This window comes from Marmota marmota, unplaced genomic scaffold (genome assembly GCF_001458135.2).
Source record: "Marmota marmota marmota unplaced genomic scaffold, marMar, whole genome shotgun sequence".
Lineage (NCBI taxonomy): Eukaryota > Metazoa > Chordata > Mammalia > Rodentia > Sciuridae > Marmota > Marmota marmota.
Window position 1 is genome coordinate 3410266 of NW_026000153.1, and position 21812 is coordinate 3432077.

The 21812-nt window shown below is 36.5% G+C and overlaps 1 protein-coding gene and 1 long non-coding RNA gene across 9 annotated transcripts in view; one reads left to right on the plus strand and one right to left on the minus strand.

Moving 5' to 3' along the window:
• Positions 1-21812, plus strand: part of Snx10 (sorting nexin 10) — a 167324-nt gene that overhangs the window by 45972 nt on the left and 99540 nt on the right. For 7 of the 8 annotated variants that reach the window (XM_048786367.1, XM_048786368.1, XM_048786371.1 and 4 more), the window contains 4 exons: positions 6031-6117; positions 9394-9494; positions 9910-10008; positions 17418-17630. In XM_048786367.1, the coding sequence (XP_048642324.1) occupies positions 6031-6117; positions 9394-9494; positions 9910-10008; positions 17418-17630 (500 nt within the window). Of the gene's footprint in view, positions 1-6030; positions 6118-9393; positions 9495-9909; positions 10009-17417; positions 17631-18085; positions 19976-21812 lie in introns of those variants that run through there. The other variant, XM_048786372.1, reaches the window with a different exon arrangement.
• On the minus strand, positions 14254-21808 carry LOC125611504. Its single transcript, XR_007341663.1, has 2 exons — positions 21702-21808; positions 14254-17575 (listed from the first exon to the last, which is right to left on the minus strand). It is a non-coding gene; the product is annotated as an uncharacterized LOC125611504 (long non-coding RNA).

A 21812-nucleotide genomic window follows, 5' to 3' on the forward strand; every position in this document is an offset into this window, starting at 1 on the left:
GGGGGAACAGGAAGGATCAGTTAGTTTAAATTTTTAATTCTACTCTTCCTGGCATTTTCTTTCATACCCAATATAGTCATTAGGCCCAAGAAGTCATTAAAGTGTTTAATAAGGTTATTAAATTGACTAACCGCTGCTGCAGAAGCCATTTCCATAGGAAATCCATATGATGGTAGGTATGGAACTCTGGGGCTGTCCTCTGTGGCTGACAGGCTGTCAACATTCCCTTGAAGGATGGTGGGCAGGTCGTGAGGGATGCGTCTAATTAAGAGATTATAGGTGAACTCCGGCTGCCTGGCTGGGCTGTTCTTAGCTGGAAGTGTAGTGAAACTTCACTAATTCCTACTAATTGCAGAGTGGGGGAGGAGAGGCCCATCTGAATTATAGAATATTTTAAAATAAATGTACTTTTATTACATTCAAAGTACATATTTTAACTCCAACTAGGCTAATGAATTGTTGCCTGGTACACGTCTTAGGGGACCAAGTTATTGAAGATATCAGAATGATTTTCGATTATTTCTATGTAAATAGGCTTTTCTAGAGTTCTTTAGGGTGTTCGAAACCAGTTTGTTCTCATAGATCTTAAGCGTTGCTCTGGTAGCCTTCTGCTGTTAATTGGCACACTCTTAGAGGAAGAGGTTTGTTAAATTAAGATAAACTTTAAACCAGCTGTGAAATAACTTATCATTAATACATGGAGTCCAAGAACCCATGTGGGTGAGGTTTTTATTTCAGCAGAAGTTTAATTTCTTTTTTTCCCCCTCGAAGGTGATTTATTTGTTCCTGCAGGTTTTCATTTATTCATTAACTGATATTAATGGAGGACACTGGATACATTAGATACTCAAGTTTCACAAGACAGCATGAGCTGCTCTGTAGGAACATAGCTTCTGATAGAGGAGACCTACAGGTGATCAGAGTATAGGACAGCAAGGTGTGGTGAGTAGGGACTGAGCCCAAGATATGACGTTAGGGGCTCAGAGGAGAATCAATGAATTAGACCAGGAGAGTCTGACAAGGGTTTCCTGGAGTGGTGACTGAGTTGCACTGGGAAATGAATTGGAGTTAGCCAAAAATAGTAGAAGAGAAGGTTAAAAAAAGGGGTGATGGTGGGGAAGCAGAGAGCAATCCAGAGAGAAGGGCTTGTTCAGAGGCATGGAGGTGTGAAGTGTGTAACGTCGAAAGCTTAGCCCTTGGGGCTGGGGTTGTGGCTCAGTGGCAGAGCACTTGCCTAGCATGTTTGAGGCACTAGGTTTGATCCTCAGCACCACATATACATAAATAAAAAATAAAGGTACATCAACAACAACAAAATATTTGGGAAAAAAAAAAAAGGAGAGAAAGCTTAGCCTTTGAGATAAGTAGTAGGGAAGTCCTGAAAGGTGGTGTTTGTGCTGGCTAAGGTGTTTGAACTAGATCTTGAAGATTATGGGAGAGTCTTTGGTGGATTTTACCCAGGGAAGTGACATCATCAGATGTGTTTTGGAGCTTTCTTGTCTTAGTGTGGAGGGTACATAGGATATGGGCCCAGAGATCAATTAATGTTGGGCAAGAGGTCCTTGAACGAAGGCAGAGGTAGAGGAAATGGAATTGTGGGTAGTTCCATGGGGGGGAATCTTAAGGCTTTGGTCAGTGTGGATTTGGGGGGTTGAGTCAAAAAGAGAAGTCTGACTGGGATTGTTGAGGATGTTCTTCGCTGAGGTGAGGAACAGAGTGATGTTTATGGTGTTTATGACACTGAGTGTTTATGGGACGGACGGGTGGTGCTATGAGAGCTACAAGCTCATGCAGCGTGGTTGAATTTGTTTGGATGAAGTCACTCTAAAATTGCAACAGGTATAAAGAATAGCAGGCTGGGACGGTGCATCGGGTATAGTAATGTTTCAGGGAATAGAAAGGGAAGAAAAGTCTACCATCCACAAAAGAATAGTGATATTTATCATTCAAACCAAGTTAAAAACTTTCAGGGGGCTGTGGATGTGGCTCAAGAGGTAGCGCGCTCTCCTGGCATGCACGGGGCGTTGGGTTCGATCCTCAGCACCACATGAACATAAAATAAAGATGTTGTGTCCACCGAAAACTGAAAAATAAATATTAAAAAATTCTCTCTCCCTCTCTTTTCTCTCTCTCACTCTTAAAAACAAAACAAAACAAACAAAACAACAACAACAAAAAAACTTTCAGAACTGAAAAAAAAATTGGAATCCTAGTGCCACCATGAATTTTGAGTGTACATTTAAAATGCATAACTGTGTTCTTAGAAGACCTTTTTCCCCTGTATGGATTTAGAATATTCATTCAATGTACATTTCCTTATATAAAGATTAAAGTGATAATAAGGTCTGAGAACACACTGAGAAGAGGAAGAAATTCTTTACTGTAATTTGTTACTGTGTTGTCCATTCCTCTTTCAAATATTATAAAGTGTCTGGGTGGAATAAGTACTGTGAAATCTTTAGTTAACTCTTAGATATAACTGTCTTTTTCTGAAAAATCATGCTGCTAGAGTATTTGCTATTGGGTTTCTTTGCTTGGTTTTTGGTGTTGGAGATTGAACCCAAGGGTGCTTAACCACTGAGCCACATTCCCCAGCCCCTTTTAATTTTTTTGAGACACGAACTCTTTGAGTTGCTTAGAGCCTCGCTAAATTGCTAAGGCAGGCTTTGAACTCATGATCCTACTGCCTCAGCCTCCTGGGCCACTGGGATTACCCTCTTCTGACAATGGGTTCTTAAATTAGTAATTTTTACTTCAAAAAAAGATATGCAATTGATTTCTCAATTTCTTAATTCTAGTGTCTGTAGGAAAGACCTCAATGCTATAGCCTTTTCCTTTCTATGTAATTACACTTTACATTCCTGTAGTACTTAAAGAAAAATATCCTTCACTAATATTTTACAATTCGATCCACCTCACAAACAGGGTTGGACAGACATTTATTCCCATTTTTCCAGATGTAGAAACAGAAGCTCAGTGAATAACTTTTATAATTTAAAAAGTGGGCTCATGACAAGAAATTCAGTACTGTTTCCATTAAAAGAGACATGCTGTTCAAAGTTTATATGTTGACATTGGGGTGATAGTGAATAAAAAGTAGGGGGCAGCCCTTACTTTTCAGAGAACTGTTTGCCATTGCTACCAATTAATTATGTCGGGTAGCCAGGGGTATGTGGCATTTCAGTAACTGGATTTTATTGGTTTTAGTTTGAAACTTTTTTTTTTAAATATATATATATATATATATATATATATATTTAGTTGTAGATGGACACAATATCTTTATTTATTTATTTTTATGTGGTGCTGAGGATTGAACCCAGTGCCTCACGTGTGTAAGGCAAGTGCTCTACTACTGAGCTACAACCCCAGCCCCTATTTTTTTTTTTTAAATACAGATTTGTGGCAAATTGACAAATATGTTTCTGTCTTTTTGTTCAATCTGGATGAAGACCCACTATTTCAGTAACAGATGCCTATTTTCCTTCTACTGAGGGAAACACTGAGCTGTTGGAAATAGTTAATTTCCCTTTTTGTCTTATCTAAGAATGTCTTCCTCTTCAAGGGAAAAATGACCCTGCCAACATCCTCCAAGGGAGCGTGGCTTCCATGTGACCTGTGACTGGGATCCATCCCTCAGTTCTGCATCAGGCACGGTGCCAGGGCCCACACACTATTTTTAGAGAACATGAAAATGTTTTAATTCCTTTTAAAATCAGAAGAATGAACCTTTAGATCAAAAAAGGCTATAGTATGTAATACTAATGTATTTGTATGTATTCTAGTGTAGTTGTAAAGTGTGATTTTTAAAAAAATTTTGTGTCTGTGTGGAGGAAAGGATCTGTGAAGGCAAAAATGCCCAAGATCTGTGAAAGCCAGAATTCAGCGCTGAGTATGTGCAGGGTGGGGAGGCAGCAGGGGGGATGTGGACTTATGGTCTTCTCCTTTTCCTAACCTATTGATCTTTCTGTTCATTGATTCATTCTAAGAACTGTGTATATGTGAAAAGGACTGCAAGAAAATGAGTTTAAAACACACCACCCCGCCCCACACATACGCGCGCACACACACACACACACAGACACACACACGCACACATGCTCGCACTCAAGACTAAGGTTAAAAGCAAAGAAGCAGAGTTCCTAGGTTTTCCTTCTGTTAAATTTTTGGGCAGGATCTATCTATCCTTGACTCAATCACAATAAATTTAATTAGGGGACATTACAGATACTTTGCTTAAAATTATTTTTATAGTTCTTCTTATAATTTGGAATATGCTTTTAAGAAATTATGGCCAGGCTGGGGATGTGGTTCAAGTGGTAATGTGCTCCCCTGGTATGCACGGGTGCTGGGTTCGATCCTCAGCACTACATACAAATAAAATAAAGATGTTGTGTCCACCGAAAACTGAAAAATGAATATTAAAAAATTCTCTCTCTCTCTCTAAAAAAAAAAAAAAGAAATTACGGCCAAAATGTTTAAAGTATTGATCTACTATTACCTTATTTTTTTTTTCTCTGCTTCTAAATTGATTTAAAAAATACACAGTGAAGAGATTTTAAGATATACCTTTTTGGAGCCAGGCACAGTGGCGCATGCCTGTAATCCCAGCAGCTTGGGAGGCTGAGACAGGAGCTAAGCAACTCAGCTAGACTCTGTCTCTAAATAAAATACAAAATAGGGCTGGGGATATGGCTCAGTGGTTGATGCCTGTGAGTTCAATTCCTGGTACCCCCCCCTCCAAAAAAAAACCCAAAACAAAAAAAGATATACCTTTTTGGGACATTATCTCATAATACCTATATACTGAGGGCAAGCAGTTTAATACCTATATACTGAGGGCAAGCAGTAGGACACAAGTCTCAAATGCAAGAATCAAGTATATAATGCCTTAGAAGGTGATACTTGATAGGTGGCGGAAAGTATTTTCGGGGAATATGGACTACTTTGCTGCTTTTAAAATATACTCTGGACTGAAAGCTCCCATTTTATTATCTGCATAAAAAAGTACTACAGGAAAATGAGTTTAAATACACACCCACAGCGATAGGTGACTGGTGCAAAGTGTACACTAAGAGGAAAGAACCTGGGCTCAGCCTCTCAGTCTGTCTCTTGGACGTGCTAAAACCAGACAGAGGCCTGTGTGTCAGCTGACAGCCCCAATCTTAACAAAAAGTTAGAATATTTAAAATTCCATTAGCAAATTTGTGATTGCTGAGTGAATGAGTTATATATGAACATTTATGATGCCAAACAATACTCTTTTGCTGCATATGTTTTCATATTTTAAACTTAGTAAAGAGCACTTTTTAAAAAGTATTGGTTTCAATGCCATCTCCTATTGCCTGTTCTTATCTTTAAAAAGGGGCACAAAAATTAACCATAGCGATGCTTTTTTTTTTAAACATCTCTTTTACTTGGAACACAAATATATGAGAATGAATTGCTTTAATATGTCGGAAATATATTTTAAAAATAGGAAAGTCTTGTGTAAGAGAGGGTGTTCATCTTTCCAGTAAGTCACCACTGCAGATTCTCGAGGCTGGGCTGCTCACACATAGTCAGTTTCAACTCATTGCTTACTTTGCACCTGACCTTGGCTGCCTTTCCTTATTTGTGTTCCAGAAAGAAATCTGTCAGACATGGACAGTAGTTTTAATTTAGAGATAATGAAAGTAAGAAATGACTGCATTTAAAATTTGTGAAAACTATAAACTTTTTTTTTTTTTATGATTACAAGTTAAAAATAAGTTTTAGAGCATATCTTTCTGTTTGTTTTCAGTTACCTATAACATTACCTGTAAGCAGGCCCGGTCAGTTTTGCATTATTTTAAAAATTCCACTTGTGGCTAAGTGTTTTCTGAACTTGCTTGTGGTGCCTGATTCATGAACTTTACTTCTTCTTTTTTTTTTTTTTTTAAAGTATGACACGTACGTTGGCTAATGTTGTTCTCATACAGTCATTTTTCTCAGATCTTTCCAGTCTTTACTTGCCATTCTGAAACACATCTCTTTGTGATGCCCTTACAGGAATTTGTCAGCGTCTGGGTCCGAGATCCTAGAATTCAGAAGGAGGACTTTTGGCATTCATATATTGACTATGAGATATGTATCCATGTAAGTAGGCAATCTGTGGTCAATGTAATAAATCAGAAATTTTAAGGCAGCATCTGTTTTATGGGTTGCTCTGAGATAATTAAAATTAAAACTTATAAAAGCTTTCCTAATTCAAAGAGCTAAATTTGAATGGTTACAACTAATGCTTATGTCTTAAATGAAGTAATAAGATGATTTCTACAGCTGGAAAATTGCTTAGTGACATCCTTTTTGTACCTTTTAAAAATATTAATATTTTAATGTTTACTGCCTTCATTTATAAAGATGTGAATACATCTAAAATTCATGGCTTAAGAGTATTTATACCTCATTAATGATGTTTCTTTATGATCTGTTATAATGTGTTTCTGGAGAATATATTGGATGATAAACCTGAAGTTTTGAGAGGATACAGAGTTCCTGGGAGAAGGAAGGGTAATATTTTATACACAGAATCAGAAAGTAGGAAATGAATATATGCAATTATTTTGCCTTAATCTAGATTCTGAGTAATTAACATCAGGAGTAGGCAATTAGAAATGATATACCTTATCTGGAAATAACCATGTATTGTAATCTGTTGAATGGTTTTTGTGGTGTGTGGCCTTCTGTGATCATCTTGAACAAGGCTTAGCAAAATTTTCCCATGAAGGGCCAGGCTCTGAATACCTTTGCCTCTGTTCTCTTCAGCCACCGTTTCTGCTGTTGGAGGTTAGAAGCAGCCTTAGACCGTACATGAGTGAACCAATCAATTGTGTTTTGTAAAACTATTTGCAAAGACAGTGGCAGGCCAGACTGGGTCCATGGGCTGTGGTTTATTGGCCCTGGATCTTGAAGATAGTCTCTTTTCCCAATTTATTTAGTCCAGACTTCTCTTAGGAGAATAGGAACTGGCTCAGAATTTATCTGTGACAACGTAGCACAAGTGAAATAAAATTTAGCCATCATTTAATCTTATCATTGTGAACAGCTAAGTTGGTATATGAGATACCCCAACATGAGTCATAAATTTTCTTTTTCTTTTCAAAATTCTCCAATTTAGGAAATATACCAAATTAAAATTGAGAACTGCCTGTATTTAGTGGTTGCATTGCAAATGTTTGTGAGAGTATGCTATATATTTTTATTTTCTTCTGGTTTTATTCATAAGCTCACACCAGAGGTGTGTTCTGTGTGGAAAATTATGAGCATATAAGAATAAGCATTTGAAATACAATGATATTCTTTAGTTGCCCTTAACTGCCTCTAAAAAAATTGAGTCCTTATCACCCATCTTATGGGAGGCATGAAATTTAATTATTCTCAGAAGATGGTGAAAGCTAATGAATACCATGCCTCGAATTCAGAAACCTGTATCTGGAGCCCCAAATTATGGGGCTCCACAAATTATTTGGTGGTATTCTGGCACATCTCTGAAATGCTAATAAATTGACAATGAACAAAACTTAGCAAACAGATTCCAAGGAACTTCATCAGTTAGTGATCTCAGTATGGTCTGATGCTGAAGAGGCGCCTGCCCACTGTACAATTCAAAGTGGATGATGGGGCTGGAGAGTTCTAGATGGCTTCTGTTAGATGCTGTACTGATGGAGCTTTGCTTAGAGAAGTTGGTGATTAACTTGCTTAAATTAACCTCAAGGGAAGTAATATCAGGGGACTCTGAAATTTTGACATTTACTTGGAATTTTAAACTAGTAGGTGATAGAGCTGGGTAGTACATCACATATATATATATTTTTTTATTTTTATTTTTTTTCATATTCTACTGAACTTGTCCTGTGAATGAAGGGGCTCATAGATAGACCTTATTCTGATATAGGTATGAGGTGGATCTTTGTTTACTAACATCTAGTGACTGTGAGGAGGGAAATTAAAGGGAATTTAAGTTGACCCAGCCTGTGATGGGGATGTCAGGAGGCACGGCAGTGGCCTGGTATTCTCTGGGGGGAAGATACTGGGAGGGGATCTGCCCAAACCTCATTAGGGCTCTCATTCTGGTGTAACACAGCCTGCTTGCTTAGTCCCTGAGGAGCACCTCGAAGTGAGACCTTGGTGTGCTAGGAAATCCAACCACAGAACATTGTTGTGCCCTCGACTCCTTCTAGCATGTTTGCTGCCATGTCAGCAAAGATGGTGTTTAGACCAGTGGCTCCTGTGAAGGTGAATCTCTTAACTTCTCTGCGACCTGAGGTTTTCTGAACTTTATAAAGTTCAGACATATCAGGTACTATGTCAGACATTTCATGGGAACAGTTGCACATAATCACTTAGATCTCCCAAGGAAAACAGCTGCTGATCTTATTAATTGGCAGAGTAATAATTTTTGAAGTAATACAGATCTTATTGGAAAAATAAGTTTCTCATTTGGAATTGTAAAGATTATGAAATAGAGTTTCATACAAATATAGAGAGTAAATAGAGAATAGGAGTATTTTTTTTTTTGAAACCAGTAGACAAAAATATTTGTCAGTTTCTTGTTTTTCCCAAAGAATAGTATTTACCCATCTTGTGTTTACCCCAAGGAGAAACATTAGTTAGGGCTTAGCTTAGAATGGGGACTCAATAAGTGGCCTTTTCCAAGTCTGTCTCAGGATAGCTACAAGGAAATCAACTGTTAGTAACTAATAATAATATTGGTAGACAACATTTGTCAAGTGCTTCTTGTCAGTCTTTACAACCACCCTGTAAAATAAGTATGTACTAGTCCGTCCCTGTTTCACCACTCAAGAAACTGAAGTCCAAGTGGCTTGCCCTTTAGCAGAACCAAGCCTGGAATTTGGATCTGCCTATTCTGCCTGTATGCTCATGCCCATCCCCACGATCCCTGCACCTCCCTCTTGACTTGGGTTGCATTCCCCCTCGTGTCCAATAGAGAAGAGAAATGCTGTTCTCCAGTGGAGCAGTGATTTCACGATACCTGGTGACTTGTGTGATCCCTAGGAACAGCCATGTCAAGGAGTTCTTAATGGTCATTGGCATTTTAGAATTTGTTTTTTTGTAATTCATCCTTGATGTCAATGCTCATAGTTAGATGAGCAGGAGACTCCTTCAGGGCTCAGGGTGTGGTTGGGCCATGCACAGCCTGGGACCACATTTCTCACGAATGCCATCTTGGCTGACCTCAGGGCTGAGATTTTGGTGAGTTACATGCAAGATTTCAGAGTATTGGCATAAATGTAAATATATTTTTGGTGGTTTACATCCTATCTAGAATGAATATTTGAATCTTTATTATGAGTTTTAAGGAAAGCATTTTTTCCTCAGATGAAGATCCTATTTTTCTATTTTTCTATACAGACTAATAGCATGTGTTTTACAATGAAAACATCCTGTGTACGCAGAAGATATAGAGAATTCGTGTGGCTGAGGCAGAGACTCCAAAATAATGCATTGCTGGTGTAAGTAATTTAAAGAACATATTGAGGAGACTTTATTATTATGACAGTCATTATTTAAAGATTGATATGCATTAAGTATATAAAATACAAATGATTTATTGGCTTCTTGATTGCCTATATGACTTTAGTTAGTTTTGAGGCTACTGCATCTGAATTTGAAATTTGCCATGTTTTCACAAATACTGACCATGAAAGACCCAAAAAATATTTAAATATTTTTTAAAAAAGTTAATTGATTTCTGCATATATAATAGCTGTGTGCTAATTATTATTATGCATAATTTTCCTTCTTTTTACACTTGATCTTAGCCAAAAGGCCGAGAAGCGATAATAATTTTCCTTCTTTTTAAGGGATTTCTGTAACTAAGTCACCTTGATTTGGTCATTAAAAAAATTTTTTTTTCTTTCTCATAAGACAACTGCCAGAACTTCCATCTAAAAACCTGTTTTTCAACATGAACAATCGCCAACACGTTGATCAGCGTCGCCAGGGTTTGGAAGATTTCCTCAGAAAGTAAGTATATGGAAATTCTATGGTCAGACAGCAAATTGCTCAGTAGGGGTCAGTTGGTCCTGTCTGGGAGGACGTTTCTGTTTCTGAAATGCCCTCTCTGCTCTCCAGCCAGGCGCACACATTCATTGCCTGTATTAGAGCGCCATCTTGTGGCTCACATGGTACACATTTGGGACTGAGTCTTGTGAAAAGGAACAATGAATAATTGAATCAGAGGATAAACATTTGGGCCCTTGAGATGTAAAGCAAATACCAATTACTTGGGAGTTCAGCTGACAGAAGTAAAATTTGCCAAGAAACAAATGTGCCTTAAAAAGGCACTTTTTCAAAACTGTCTTCCTTACAGCATTTAAGATTGGCAGGCCAAAATCATTTTTACAGTGGTCTGCTCACACCCTTCAGGGCTCTTCTAAGGGAGTGGCTTGATTTTTTTTCCTTTAGAGGGAATGTTTGTAAAGGAGTATTGGTGGTGTTTGAATAATCCCAGTGGGTTAACTCTGTAGAGTTCTCTGTGAGAGCCGTACTTCCATAGAGCCACTTGAATTCACACTACTAGGATTTCCATTGTCTCGCTCATTGAAATGACAGAATGGCCGTCCAACAGGAGGCTTGTGCCACTCTGGTTTGCAAACAGGCCAGGCTGCCTGTGTTCAAATCCTAGTTTTGCAATTGTGTTTTCCCATCTGTAAAATGGGGTAACCTACCCTTCAGGTCATTGAGGGGATTGGTTGGGTTAATGCACGTTAAGCACCCACGTTAAGTAGTATCTGGTATATGATGTGTCTGGCATATAATGTCTAAGTATTGATAATTATTGTTTTAATGCATTTAGACATGAAGTAGCATTGTTATTTTCTAAGTCCCTTTTTTATAGACAAGGAAATGGGGTAGACCATGTGACTACTAGTTAGTGGCAGGTTTGGTCTCCTGAACACTCATGCTTTTTTTTTCTAGTGGCTTCAGGATCTGAAATCATCTCCTTTTGAGTTCACTAAATAGGTCCCTGGAGCTAGCCTGAAATAATATACTGCCTTCTCCCCATATGGCTCACTCATAAAGGCTCTGGGTATTAAGTATGCACATGAATATTAATATTTATTTCTATTAGATTGACATAGTGCCTTTCCTCTGAAGGGGTCATAGAGACACGCAGAGAGATTCAAGCTTATAAATTGAAGGAGGGCAGGGAAAGGAAGAGAAGTCAGAGGAATAAATATGAAGAGAAGAGACCAGGAGAACGGATCAGTGGAGCCGAGGCCTTTGAAAACATTACTGTGGTATTCTTTTGGGTGTTACAAGCGTGACAGAACAAAGAGCTGGTCAAGTTTTTTCTGCCTTTCCCCTTTGGGGACAGCTCTGATTTTAATTGTTTCCATGGGGCCCAGGTGGCTGATGGCCTTAAGATAAGGTCCCTACAGCCCAAGTTTGCAGAGTAGCCTTCACTCCAGATGCTGCCCCAGGGAAGCTGCGGCCTGGCCATCACCAGGGAGAATTGGGAGGGGGTGTCTGAATCCCCAAATCCTGGCCAGCACCGAGGAGTGGCTTATCTTCTGTAGTATAGTCTTATTTGAGATTAAAGGACAGCACCTGTCCCTGTATTTGTCATTAGTTAAGCATAGGGCATGTGTTTTTGACTAGAAGTCATTTAATTGTTTTGAACACAACCTTTTCATCTACCATTGCTTTACCCAAATTAACGACCCCAGTGAGTATCCTTTGGTCACCATGGAATTGTGCTTGTGCAGGTCATTTTTGTGCACAGTATTGTTTGGTTATTTGCAGACGTCATATGGAAAGTATACTGGTTTAGGAGCTCGAGGACCTGGGTTCTAGGTCTCTCATAAATCTTGGCTCTTGATTTTTTTCTTAATTACAGAATCTTGAAAGTCACTTAGTTCTTTTTTTTTTAAATATTTTTTTTAGTTGTTGATTGATCTTTATTTATTTTGTTTGTTTATATGTGGTGCTGGGAATCGAACGCAGTGCCTCACATGTATGAGGCGAGCGCTCTACCGCTGAGCTCCAGCTCCAGCCCCTCACTTAGTTCTTTCGAGTCCCTTAATTCCTTCGGTTTTCTGTGGAACAGGGTAATACATTCTATGCATTGCCAACCTCACGGTGGTTGTCTGTTCAGATGATGGCTCAGAAAGGACTCTGGAAACCCTATGGTAATCTTTCATTCAACAGATATTTGTTAAGAAACTGCGTTGGGCCAGGCTGTGTGCCAGGGATAGAGACCTGCACAGAATGGACCCAAATTCTTCTGTCCTCGAAGCTTCCATTCTAATGGGGAAGCACTATGGACATATCAGGGCTGTGGCTTAATTCATTAATATTGGATCTGGATCATCTAGAAGTGAAATCATGCAACAGACATGCAGCTCACTTGTATGTTATTTGTTTTGCAATAGTAGGTGAATGTTTGTTTCCAGAGTAATTAGTTTCATATTAGAAAGCTGATGCTTCTCCATGCTTTGAATTTGCAGGAGGCAAGGAGTCAGATACCACTCAGTTGACCTAAACTGTGGCCTCTCCTTTCTGTGACCCCCAGATTTCCACGCACAACTCTCCTGTTCTTTGGTTTGTGCACAAATAGCCATCTTCTGTGTCTTTGTCCCCAGAGCTCCTTCTCTTCATCTACCCAAGCCCATGTAGGGAAACTGCATGTGCTGTGTAATTCGGCACTGTACCTGACCCAGCGAGGCATCCTTTAAGGTGTTGTTGTTTACCCATTAAGTAAGTTTATCCATAAATACCTCCTGTCTTATTTGTAGAGGACCTTTGGGAATCACAACATTAAAATGTGACATAAGCTTGTGTTGTAGACTTTTAGCACATATTTTTATTTTTAAAATGTATTTATTTATTTTACAGTAGAATGCATTTTGACATACAGTATGCAAATGGAGCACAACTTTTCATTCCTCTGGCTGTACGTGGTTAAGAGTTATTCTAGTAGTGTAATTACTCACATATAAAGGGTAATAATGTCTGGATTAGCATGTATTTTAAAAATGAGGTTTTATGTAAGTTTTGAAGTTATGAACCAGAAGCACTGTATGTGTTCAAACTCAGTGAAACCAAAATGTCTCTTTATGTGTATGTGTGTTATATAAAATGTACTTTTTTCATTTTATGGTCATTTGTGAAATGATGCATATTTAACAGCAAAGTACAAATTCAGGCTGTCTTCATAGAGGAATTAGAAAACTGTTGCTTGATTAGGTGACAAATAAGAATATATCATTTATTGAACACTTGCTATGTGTTTGGCATTTTACGTGTTTTATCTCAGTACTTACAACAGTCTTAGGAATTGGGTTTTATCTCAGTTTTTCAGATAAGGAAATTATAGGAAAAGTGGAGGTACTTTATTAATTCTAGGAACTGGCAAGTTTATAATTAGCAGAACTCTCAACTGCTAGCTAAAATTGGCCAGTATGATTGTGGAATTTTTCAAATGTATTTGTTTTTCCTCAATCTTGGACTATAATCTTCCTTTTATATTCTTTCCCCTAATTATAAATTGAAAGTCACTTGTGATAGTTTCAGGAAAAAGAAAGATATGGACTAAAATTATTATACTCTGTTGGTAAGTCTCCAACTATGAACAGTGGAATTCAGACTAATTTTTTTTTAAGAGAGAGAGAATTTTTTTAATATTTATTTTTCAGTTTTTGGTGGACATAACATCTTTATTTTTATGTGGTGCTGAGGATCAAACCCAGCGTCCCGCGCATGCCAGGCGAGTGCGTTCCGCATGAGCCACATCCCCAGCCCCAGACTAATTTTTTACATTTATTAGATATCATGGGTGGGAGCTGGCTTTCCCTCTTTACTGAATGCTCCTATTAATATAACTACATTCATCCTACGATTATTGTGGTTTGGTATTTCTTAAAGTTAAAAAAATATATATGTGTGTGTGTGTGTGTGTGTGTGTGTGTGTTGTAGATGGACACAAAACTTTTGTTTTATTTATTTATTTTTGTGTGGTCCTGAGGATCGAACCCAGTGCCTCACATGTGCTAGTTTTCTTTTTTTTAAATAAAAGACTACCGGGCTGGGGATGTGGCTCAAGTGGTAGCGCGCTCGCCTGGCATGCGTGCGGCCCGGGTTCGATCCTCAGCACCACATACAAAACAAAGATGTTGTGTTCGCCGATAACTAAAAAATAAATATTAAACGTCTCTCTCTCTCTCTCTCCCCCCCCCACTCTCTCGCTCTCTCTTAAAAAAAAATAAATAAATAAATAAGACTACCACTGAAACATTACAGTTAGTTGTAAACACACACACACACACACACACACACACACACACATACATTTTATAAGTCTTTGTGTTCAATAGAGGGCACCACAGCACAGATCATGAATATCTTCAGTGAAGATTTATAGGGTTTCTAAAATTTAGAAATTTTTTTCTCCTGGTAAGAGGTAAAGAGGCTGAATTAATTTTTTTTCTACATCAAACTGCTAACGTTCCACACACTGTACAGATGTGTATAGATATCATTATATTGGGTTCATTAGACTCAGGACATCTTTAGTTAGGATTAAATGATTTTGTGTAGCTGTATATTGTTCCTAACTGAACCACTATGTAACACACCTAATAAAATCATGTTGAGGACAACCAGATTTTCAACTGTGTCCAATTCAAGGAAAAAGCAGATTTTGCTTTGTTTTAAAGTTGTTATGGAGAAAGGAATAAATTTTGACTCTCATTGTAAATATATTTTCAGAAATTCCTTTAAAACTCTAGAGGCTGTTTTTTTGTTCCTTTTATAAAGGCTTCAAAATCATATATATTTATTTTTATGGGGCCTTCTAACAATGACATTTTATTGACTGTTTTACAAAGTATTCTTTATATTGAGTTTGAAGTTGATTTTCTGCTATTAGATTTGTTTGTGGAAAAGTGGCACAAATATGACTAAGGAAAAAATAGGACGTAGTATTATGATTGTGGCAGTCACAACCCTCTTTGATAGATGGTAAACTGACTATTACTCTAAAGGAACCAATCATGCTCACTGAACTAAATGGGGGAAACACTTTGCAAATTTTTCATTTTAAATTTTGCAATGAAATATCCGACTGTAAAATAAAAAGCGTAAACATATTTAAAATAGATTTGCTTGTTTAAGATTCATGCTCATGCAGTATGGTGGCATACCTTTAGCCACAGAGAAAAGAGGTCCCCCAAACAAAAACCATGCCTTGAAGACACACTGGTTTTGAAACTCTGGCCTGTGGGAATGTTCCTCCCCAACCTCATCTTCTTCCATGTACGTGAGCTGGGCCGCCAGCCCCTTCTCTATTTAACTGTGTGTCCTCTAGGTGGCAGTATTATGCAGAAAACACTGGGAAATAATGAGTCTAATGTACAGTAAAATTGGAAATTGAATTATAGCTCAAGAAAAAAGGACAGTAGCCTTGAGGTCCTGATCAACCTGGACTCTGATCACTTTTGTTTGCTGTACCCATGTGTTAGGTTACTAGCAAGTTAATAACAGTGTGTGAGCAGTTCAAGGCTCAGTAGAATTGCTTTGGACGTGAAATAAAGCTAAAATGAATTTGTGTCCAATATCATTGACATTAGTGCTCATTACTTTTGTGGTGCAATGCCTCAAACCATCTAAAATCAATTTTAAAGATTACCCATTATTTTATAAAGAAAATAAAACACATTTCCAACAGACACAAAGCTGCGAGCACAATCCTATGAACAGTTACTTGTCCCATGGCTGGCAGGAAACTGCCGACAGGAGGCCACAGGAAATGCTCTGCTCAAACTTCACAGGGAGTCCAAGTTCATATAAGTGGGTTGTTGCGATATAACTCTTCTCTTAATTTGAAGTATTTAAAACAAAATGGTAAACATTTACAAATGTAGAAAATAAATCTTGAGTAGTAAAAGGGATTTTACTACTTGGCTACTTGTACATGGTAAATTAATCTTTATCCTGTGACATGGTCATCTTCTGGGAGAACCCAGGGCAGAGGGCACAGAGAGGGGAAGTATTTAGCTGCTTTGCTTGAAATTTTCTCTTAAAATTTCTCTTAGTTTTTGTTTTAGCAGACTAGTAATGAATGAATACTTTCTCAAACTACATTTATAAACCTATTGAAGCAAAGGAGGTGGTGGCTAGAGTTTAGTTTTGATATGTGCATTTGCTTTCTTGAAGAAATAATTGCTTTATTTTGAAAAAAAAAAGGATTTGGTGTTCTAATGACCTTGGAGTTTAACTAAATTGATATTAATGGCCAGAGAGATTTATTTTTCTAATTACTTGTTTAAACATGCAAAATATAAGGTAAGGTTCATTTGGTCTGAAATATATGATCTATTTTTCATAGATCTCTAGGTGAAAAATCCCATGTTAGGCAAAATCATATTTAGGTTTAGTGTTCTAGTATTATCTCCTATATCTGATCGTTGTGTCTCCTATTATACCGTAATTGAACTATTAAAAAAGACTAGATGGTCATACATCAAAACCTTTGCTATGAAGATAAAACCAGTTTCTGTTAAAGTCTATACTTGATTTCCTATTCTCAGACATGTATTTCAGATAAAAACACATTCACTGATAATATGAGTTTAAGCATGTACAGATTTTGCTACAGTGTAGTTTTTAGTCCTCCATGAACTTCTGATACACTAGCTGAAATCTGTATTACTTTTGTAAAGGTTAATTTGTCGTGGGGAAATTTAGTAAGAATCGAGCACAAATTTATCATATTTTAGTTCTATATGGTAAAATTGGCTGGAATCAATTTTATTTGGTTACTTGTTTTGATGATATGGAGATGCAGTGCTGCTGAAGATTTTGGAGAAATTTCTAATCAGAACTGGGTATTAAAAAAAGTGAGCCCCAATAAGCATATACTTATGAACATATGTATACGTGTGAAGTTTTAAAATGTAAAACATGCTGAGAAATATATTGAATTTCTCGTATAATTTTTAATAGTAGTTAAAAGTTTTGATGTTTCGTGACAGCCTATCCAATAAAGATGCCTGAATTAACATGCTGTTGGCAGTAAATTTTTTTAAGTAGAATAAATTCCTATGACTATATAAGCAAAATATTTCCATAATTAATCCACATGGTCATAACAGATGGTTAAACTGAACAAATGTCCTTGAAGTTATTCTTTTAACAGATGTTCTTAACTATTAGCTTCATGTTTTTACTCACCTAAATTTCCAAATAATTGAATAAAAGTTAACATATGCTTTCATCCCTTTAATGGGAAGAACCCATAATTGATGCAAAGTTTCCTGCAGTACAGAAATTACTCTGTGGTGTGTTTCTAAGGTTTTTTATTTTTCCTTCCCGGGATCCGTCCGTCCCCAGTTTACCGATTATTTTTTTTTTTCTTTCTTTCTTTTACATAGAGTCCTGCAGAATGCACTTTTGCTTTCAGATAGCAGCCTTCACCTCTTCTTGCAGAGCCATCTGAACTCAGACGACATTGAGGCCTGTGTTTCTGGGCAGACCAAGTACTCGGTGGAAGAAGCAATTCACAAATTTGCCTTGATGAACAGACGTTTCCCTGAAGAAGATGAAGAAGGGAGAAAAGAAAATGATGTAGATTACGATTCAGAAAGGTATTTCCTTGCGTTTTGATTTAATATATACGTATTTGTACGACACACAGTGCACACAGGCATGTGTATAGATATATACACATACTTCGCTTTTTTGTTGATGTAATACTAAGATAATGAAAAAATTAATTGACTGAGATTTTATTGAGCTGTGACAGCTCATCATAGTAGTCTTCACACACACCTCCACACTGAATTAATGAATGCAGTAGAAATTCAATTATCTGCATTCTGATTATGTGACTTTCATTTAGTCAGACTTGAATTATTCGCGTTTAAATTATCTAGCTAAAAAAATATCCAACTGCACTCCAAATGGCTAATTAAAAGTCCAAATTTCCTGTCTCTCTTTGTGACTGGAGATAATTAAAGTTCTCCTCTGTTACTCAGGCTTTGAGTGTGTTGTGAAAACCAATTTCCTCTTTTTATTATTTTCCCCCTCTCTTCTTTTTCAGTTCATCCTCTGGGCTTGGACACAGTAGTGATGACAGCAGTTCACATGGATGTAAAATAAGTACAGCTCCACAGGAATCCTGAAAAATAATTCTAATGTCACTATCTTAGGAATAGCAAATTGTGTCCAGGCATAGAGAAGAAAGCTTGCTAATATAATATTGCAATATTCTTACCTAAAGCTCACTCTCATGATATTAGATATTTAAATTCTTAAAGATGGTGGATTGTTTATTAGTGGTATGCATTTTTATGTTGTCTAACTTTTAGCCAAGCTTCTGTATAAAGCTAAAAGCCTGTGAATGCCATACTATCCTTTATTGCCAAATATTATTGGTAAACAAGATACTGCCCTCAAGTGAAATGAGTTATGTTTAAAAGAAAACCTAGTTGGTTTTATTGAATTTTAAAAGATAGGTAAACAGGGAGCATATAAAATCCAGATAGGGCATTCCTTCCACGTCAATGGAGCAGTTCCCGTAAACACAGCGCATGTGATGTTAGCCACTGTGAACAGTAACCCCGTAGATCAGACTGCCTCTCTCAGACATGTGGCTGATATTCTGTGGATACCTCCCCTGCATTGGCAAAATACTTTGCTTTGGGTGTTTGATTGAAATATTTAAGAGTATTTAAGCTTCCCACTATTTTATCTATTTCGTACTTAGAAGGAAAATGTTATCTTATGAATAGAAACATTAATGCTTACAGCTTAGGGGAAAAAACAAATAGTGCTAGTACTTTTACTTGTATTTGCAGTCTGTAGATTCAGAAATATGTTTTCATTGTCCAACCATCAGCTTAAGCAAATGATTTCTGGAAACAGTTTGTTTTCATTATTGTGTAATTAGCATTACAGGTTAATAATTTATTTTTTGACCAAATATGTAATTCTTATCATTAGATAACTTTTATTATCAGTGGTGGCTACTTATTACTTATTTTAGAATGATCTTGTAAAAACTTACAAATTTAATTTTTTGAATAACTATTCCCGTAATTTTAGAAAGGATGTCAACTTGCTAACTTCAAAATTCATTATTTGTTTCTTAAGAACCCTTTTTTTTAGACATCTGCCTGAAGATTGGTATAATTTTAATGAAATGTATTGTCTTAATGGCCCAAAGATAAGATGTCTCAGATAAACTACTTTGAACTTCAAATTTCAGACAAGGCAGCATATTCCTGAGATAATTATCCAACTTTCTTCCTCATTTAATAGTACAAAATATATCTGTGGAACTAACAGGAAGATATTTCAAATAACAGGGATAACTTGTTGCTTTGATTAAATGTTACCCAGTCTATATGGAAGACAGCAAAGGCTACAAAAAAAGCAGACTTTTCCTTTTTTTTTTTTTTTTAATTTTAATTAAAGTTACTGTGCCACAAAGTCTTTGCTTTGTTTTAAAGAACCAATGATGGGAGGTGGGGGGGACTAAGAACCAACAGGAAAAAAAAATTAAATTTAGAATAAGATTAATTTCTTTACTTTCTTCTTCTTCTTCTTCTTTTTTTTTTTTTTGGTTTGGTCTAAAACATTATTAAACTTGTATAAATATTTTAATTTAGTGTATCTTAGATCCTGTTATTTGTCATCTATGTCACTATTTTAATACAAGGAAAAAAGAATTTAGCAACTTCTGATTATTTTGCTAACATGTAAAGTTTGCCATTGGGGCCTTGCAGAGCTATCCCCAGCTCCTCAGTAATGTGTATTTGAATTCCCAATATTTCTGTTTTATAGCACTTTTGAAAATCATACTGTGCCACCAATTATCACATTATTTTTTGATGTAACATAGCCATCAAAATTAATACTACATAATGCCTAGTATTTGGTTTGTAAATGTCATGAGATCATCCTTTTCACATTAAACATGAAAAAATAATCAACTTTGTTGTATCACTTATTTTACATAGAAAATGTATTTTTTCTTATTTATAACTAAATTCAGTGTGTTTTTGAGTTATCAGTATATATATATTTTTTTGAAGAACTGGTAAAACTTGATTTACTATTGTTTTAGTTGTATATATTTGCCTCCTTGGTTCAGCTGTTTTGATATCTAAGCACTGGCTTCTTAAAATTGATTTCTTGCAGCCCGATATTTAGTTGAACTTCAACTCCCAATGGTTTTGTTTATCTCTTATCCTTTCTCTGGCATATTTTTAAAAGCTTTGTTTAATTATGTAACTAAATAGAATAGGATTTAATATTCTTTTTTAAATGTAACTTAAATTTAAAACATTGTAATCCTGATGCTTTGATTTATACACAGCAAAACTATTTCCCTGGCTAATTCTGAAAGGGTAAACTATCCACTTAAAATTCCAGCTTACATGTTTTGTTTTAGAGCTGGCTTTATATATAACCAATAAAAATCAACAACCTGTTACTTAAGACTTCTCTTATAATCTTACTTGGAAGAAAGTGATTTGATTCTAGTTGAAATTTCAAGTCTAAAAAATTACTAGGGAAACACACAAATGCTTATCTTTATGCAGCTGTACCTTAAGATATTAGATATCTTGCCAGTGCTTTTCAAGCCTAGATCAGATTTTATTGAATAATTCAATAGAAACAAGAGGTATGAAGCATATAAAAGTAAAATAAAATTTCTTTATATATGACAATTAAGAATTTAAATAAATTCATTTAGCTTAGACACAATTACCATTATATCCAACAGTAAACTGGACGTTGTTTTGAACTTAGTTTATGATTTTGGGGGCTTTAAGGATTCATCATTATTGAACAATTCTGCTACAAAAAAAGGTTTTTAATATCTGAACTGTAAAGAACCATTTTTTTTTAGACATAAGGAAGACCCCTTTTCCTGAAAGGCCTCTAAAATATCAAAAGCTTATTCTGTTTCTAAAATAGTCTCTCTCTTAATATCGAAATGTAATGCAGCATCTTTTCAACAGAGGAAATGATTTATTTCAGTACAAATTTGTGGTTTTGTTTTGGAATATAGACCCTTTCTTACTTTCTTATATATAAACACAGTTTCAAATACAAATACTGTCTGAAGTTAGTTATTGCAATTTGACATTAAAAGCATACATACAATTTTCTTTGCAAATAAAGGTCATAAGAAACATAAGTTTTAGAACTGGAGTTCAGAAAATTTAGGATGTAAATAAGAAACAATTTCTTTACAATTTGATATATTTACAAAGGATTTTGGCTCTATTCTTTGCCGTATGCATCTTACAAACGAGTCACCATTGTCCCTTTAAGTCAGACACAATTGCTCTTCACTCTTGCTGGAAACTTTTCTAGATCCTTGTTATGAACAGTGCATTGGACACTAATTTATTTTAGCTGTACAAACTCTAGTAGTTAATGACCCTTTCTCTTTCTCTGAAATTCCAAAGACTTCTTTTCAAACGATACAGAGAAAAAGAGGAAAAAAAAAAAAAGCCACAATTTTCTGCTGAATTTAAACGCTGGTCTAAAGACACTATGCAAATGGTTTATGCTAAAGAGGAAAATACCCTTTCTCCCCCGACGAGAAGTGTAGATGCATCCAAAACCCCACACCGCTTGTCTTTGCTGCTAGAGGCACAGCACGGGCATAACTTGTGGTTGTGTTTTTGCTAGTTTCTTACCTCTGGGCCTTCTTTATAGCCTTGCCCCCCACCCCACCGGCGGTGGCGCTCCAGCGGCTGCACCCTCCGCCGCCTGTTGGCTGCGGCGCCTCAGCGGCTCGCGCACACTCC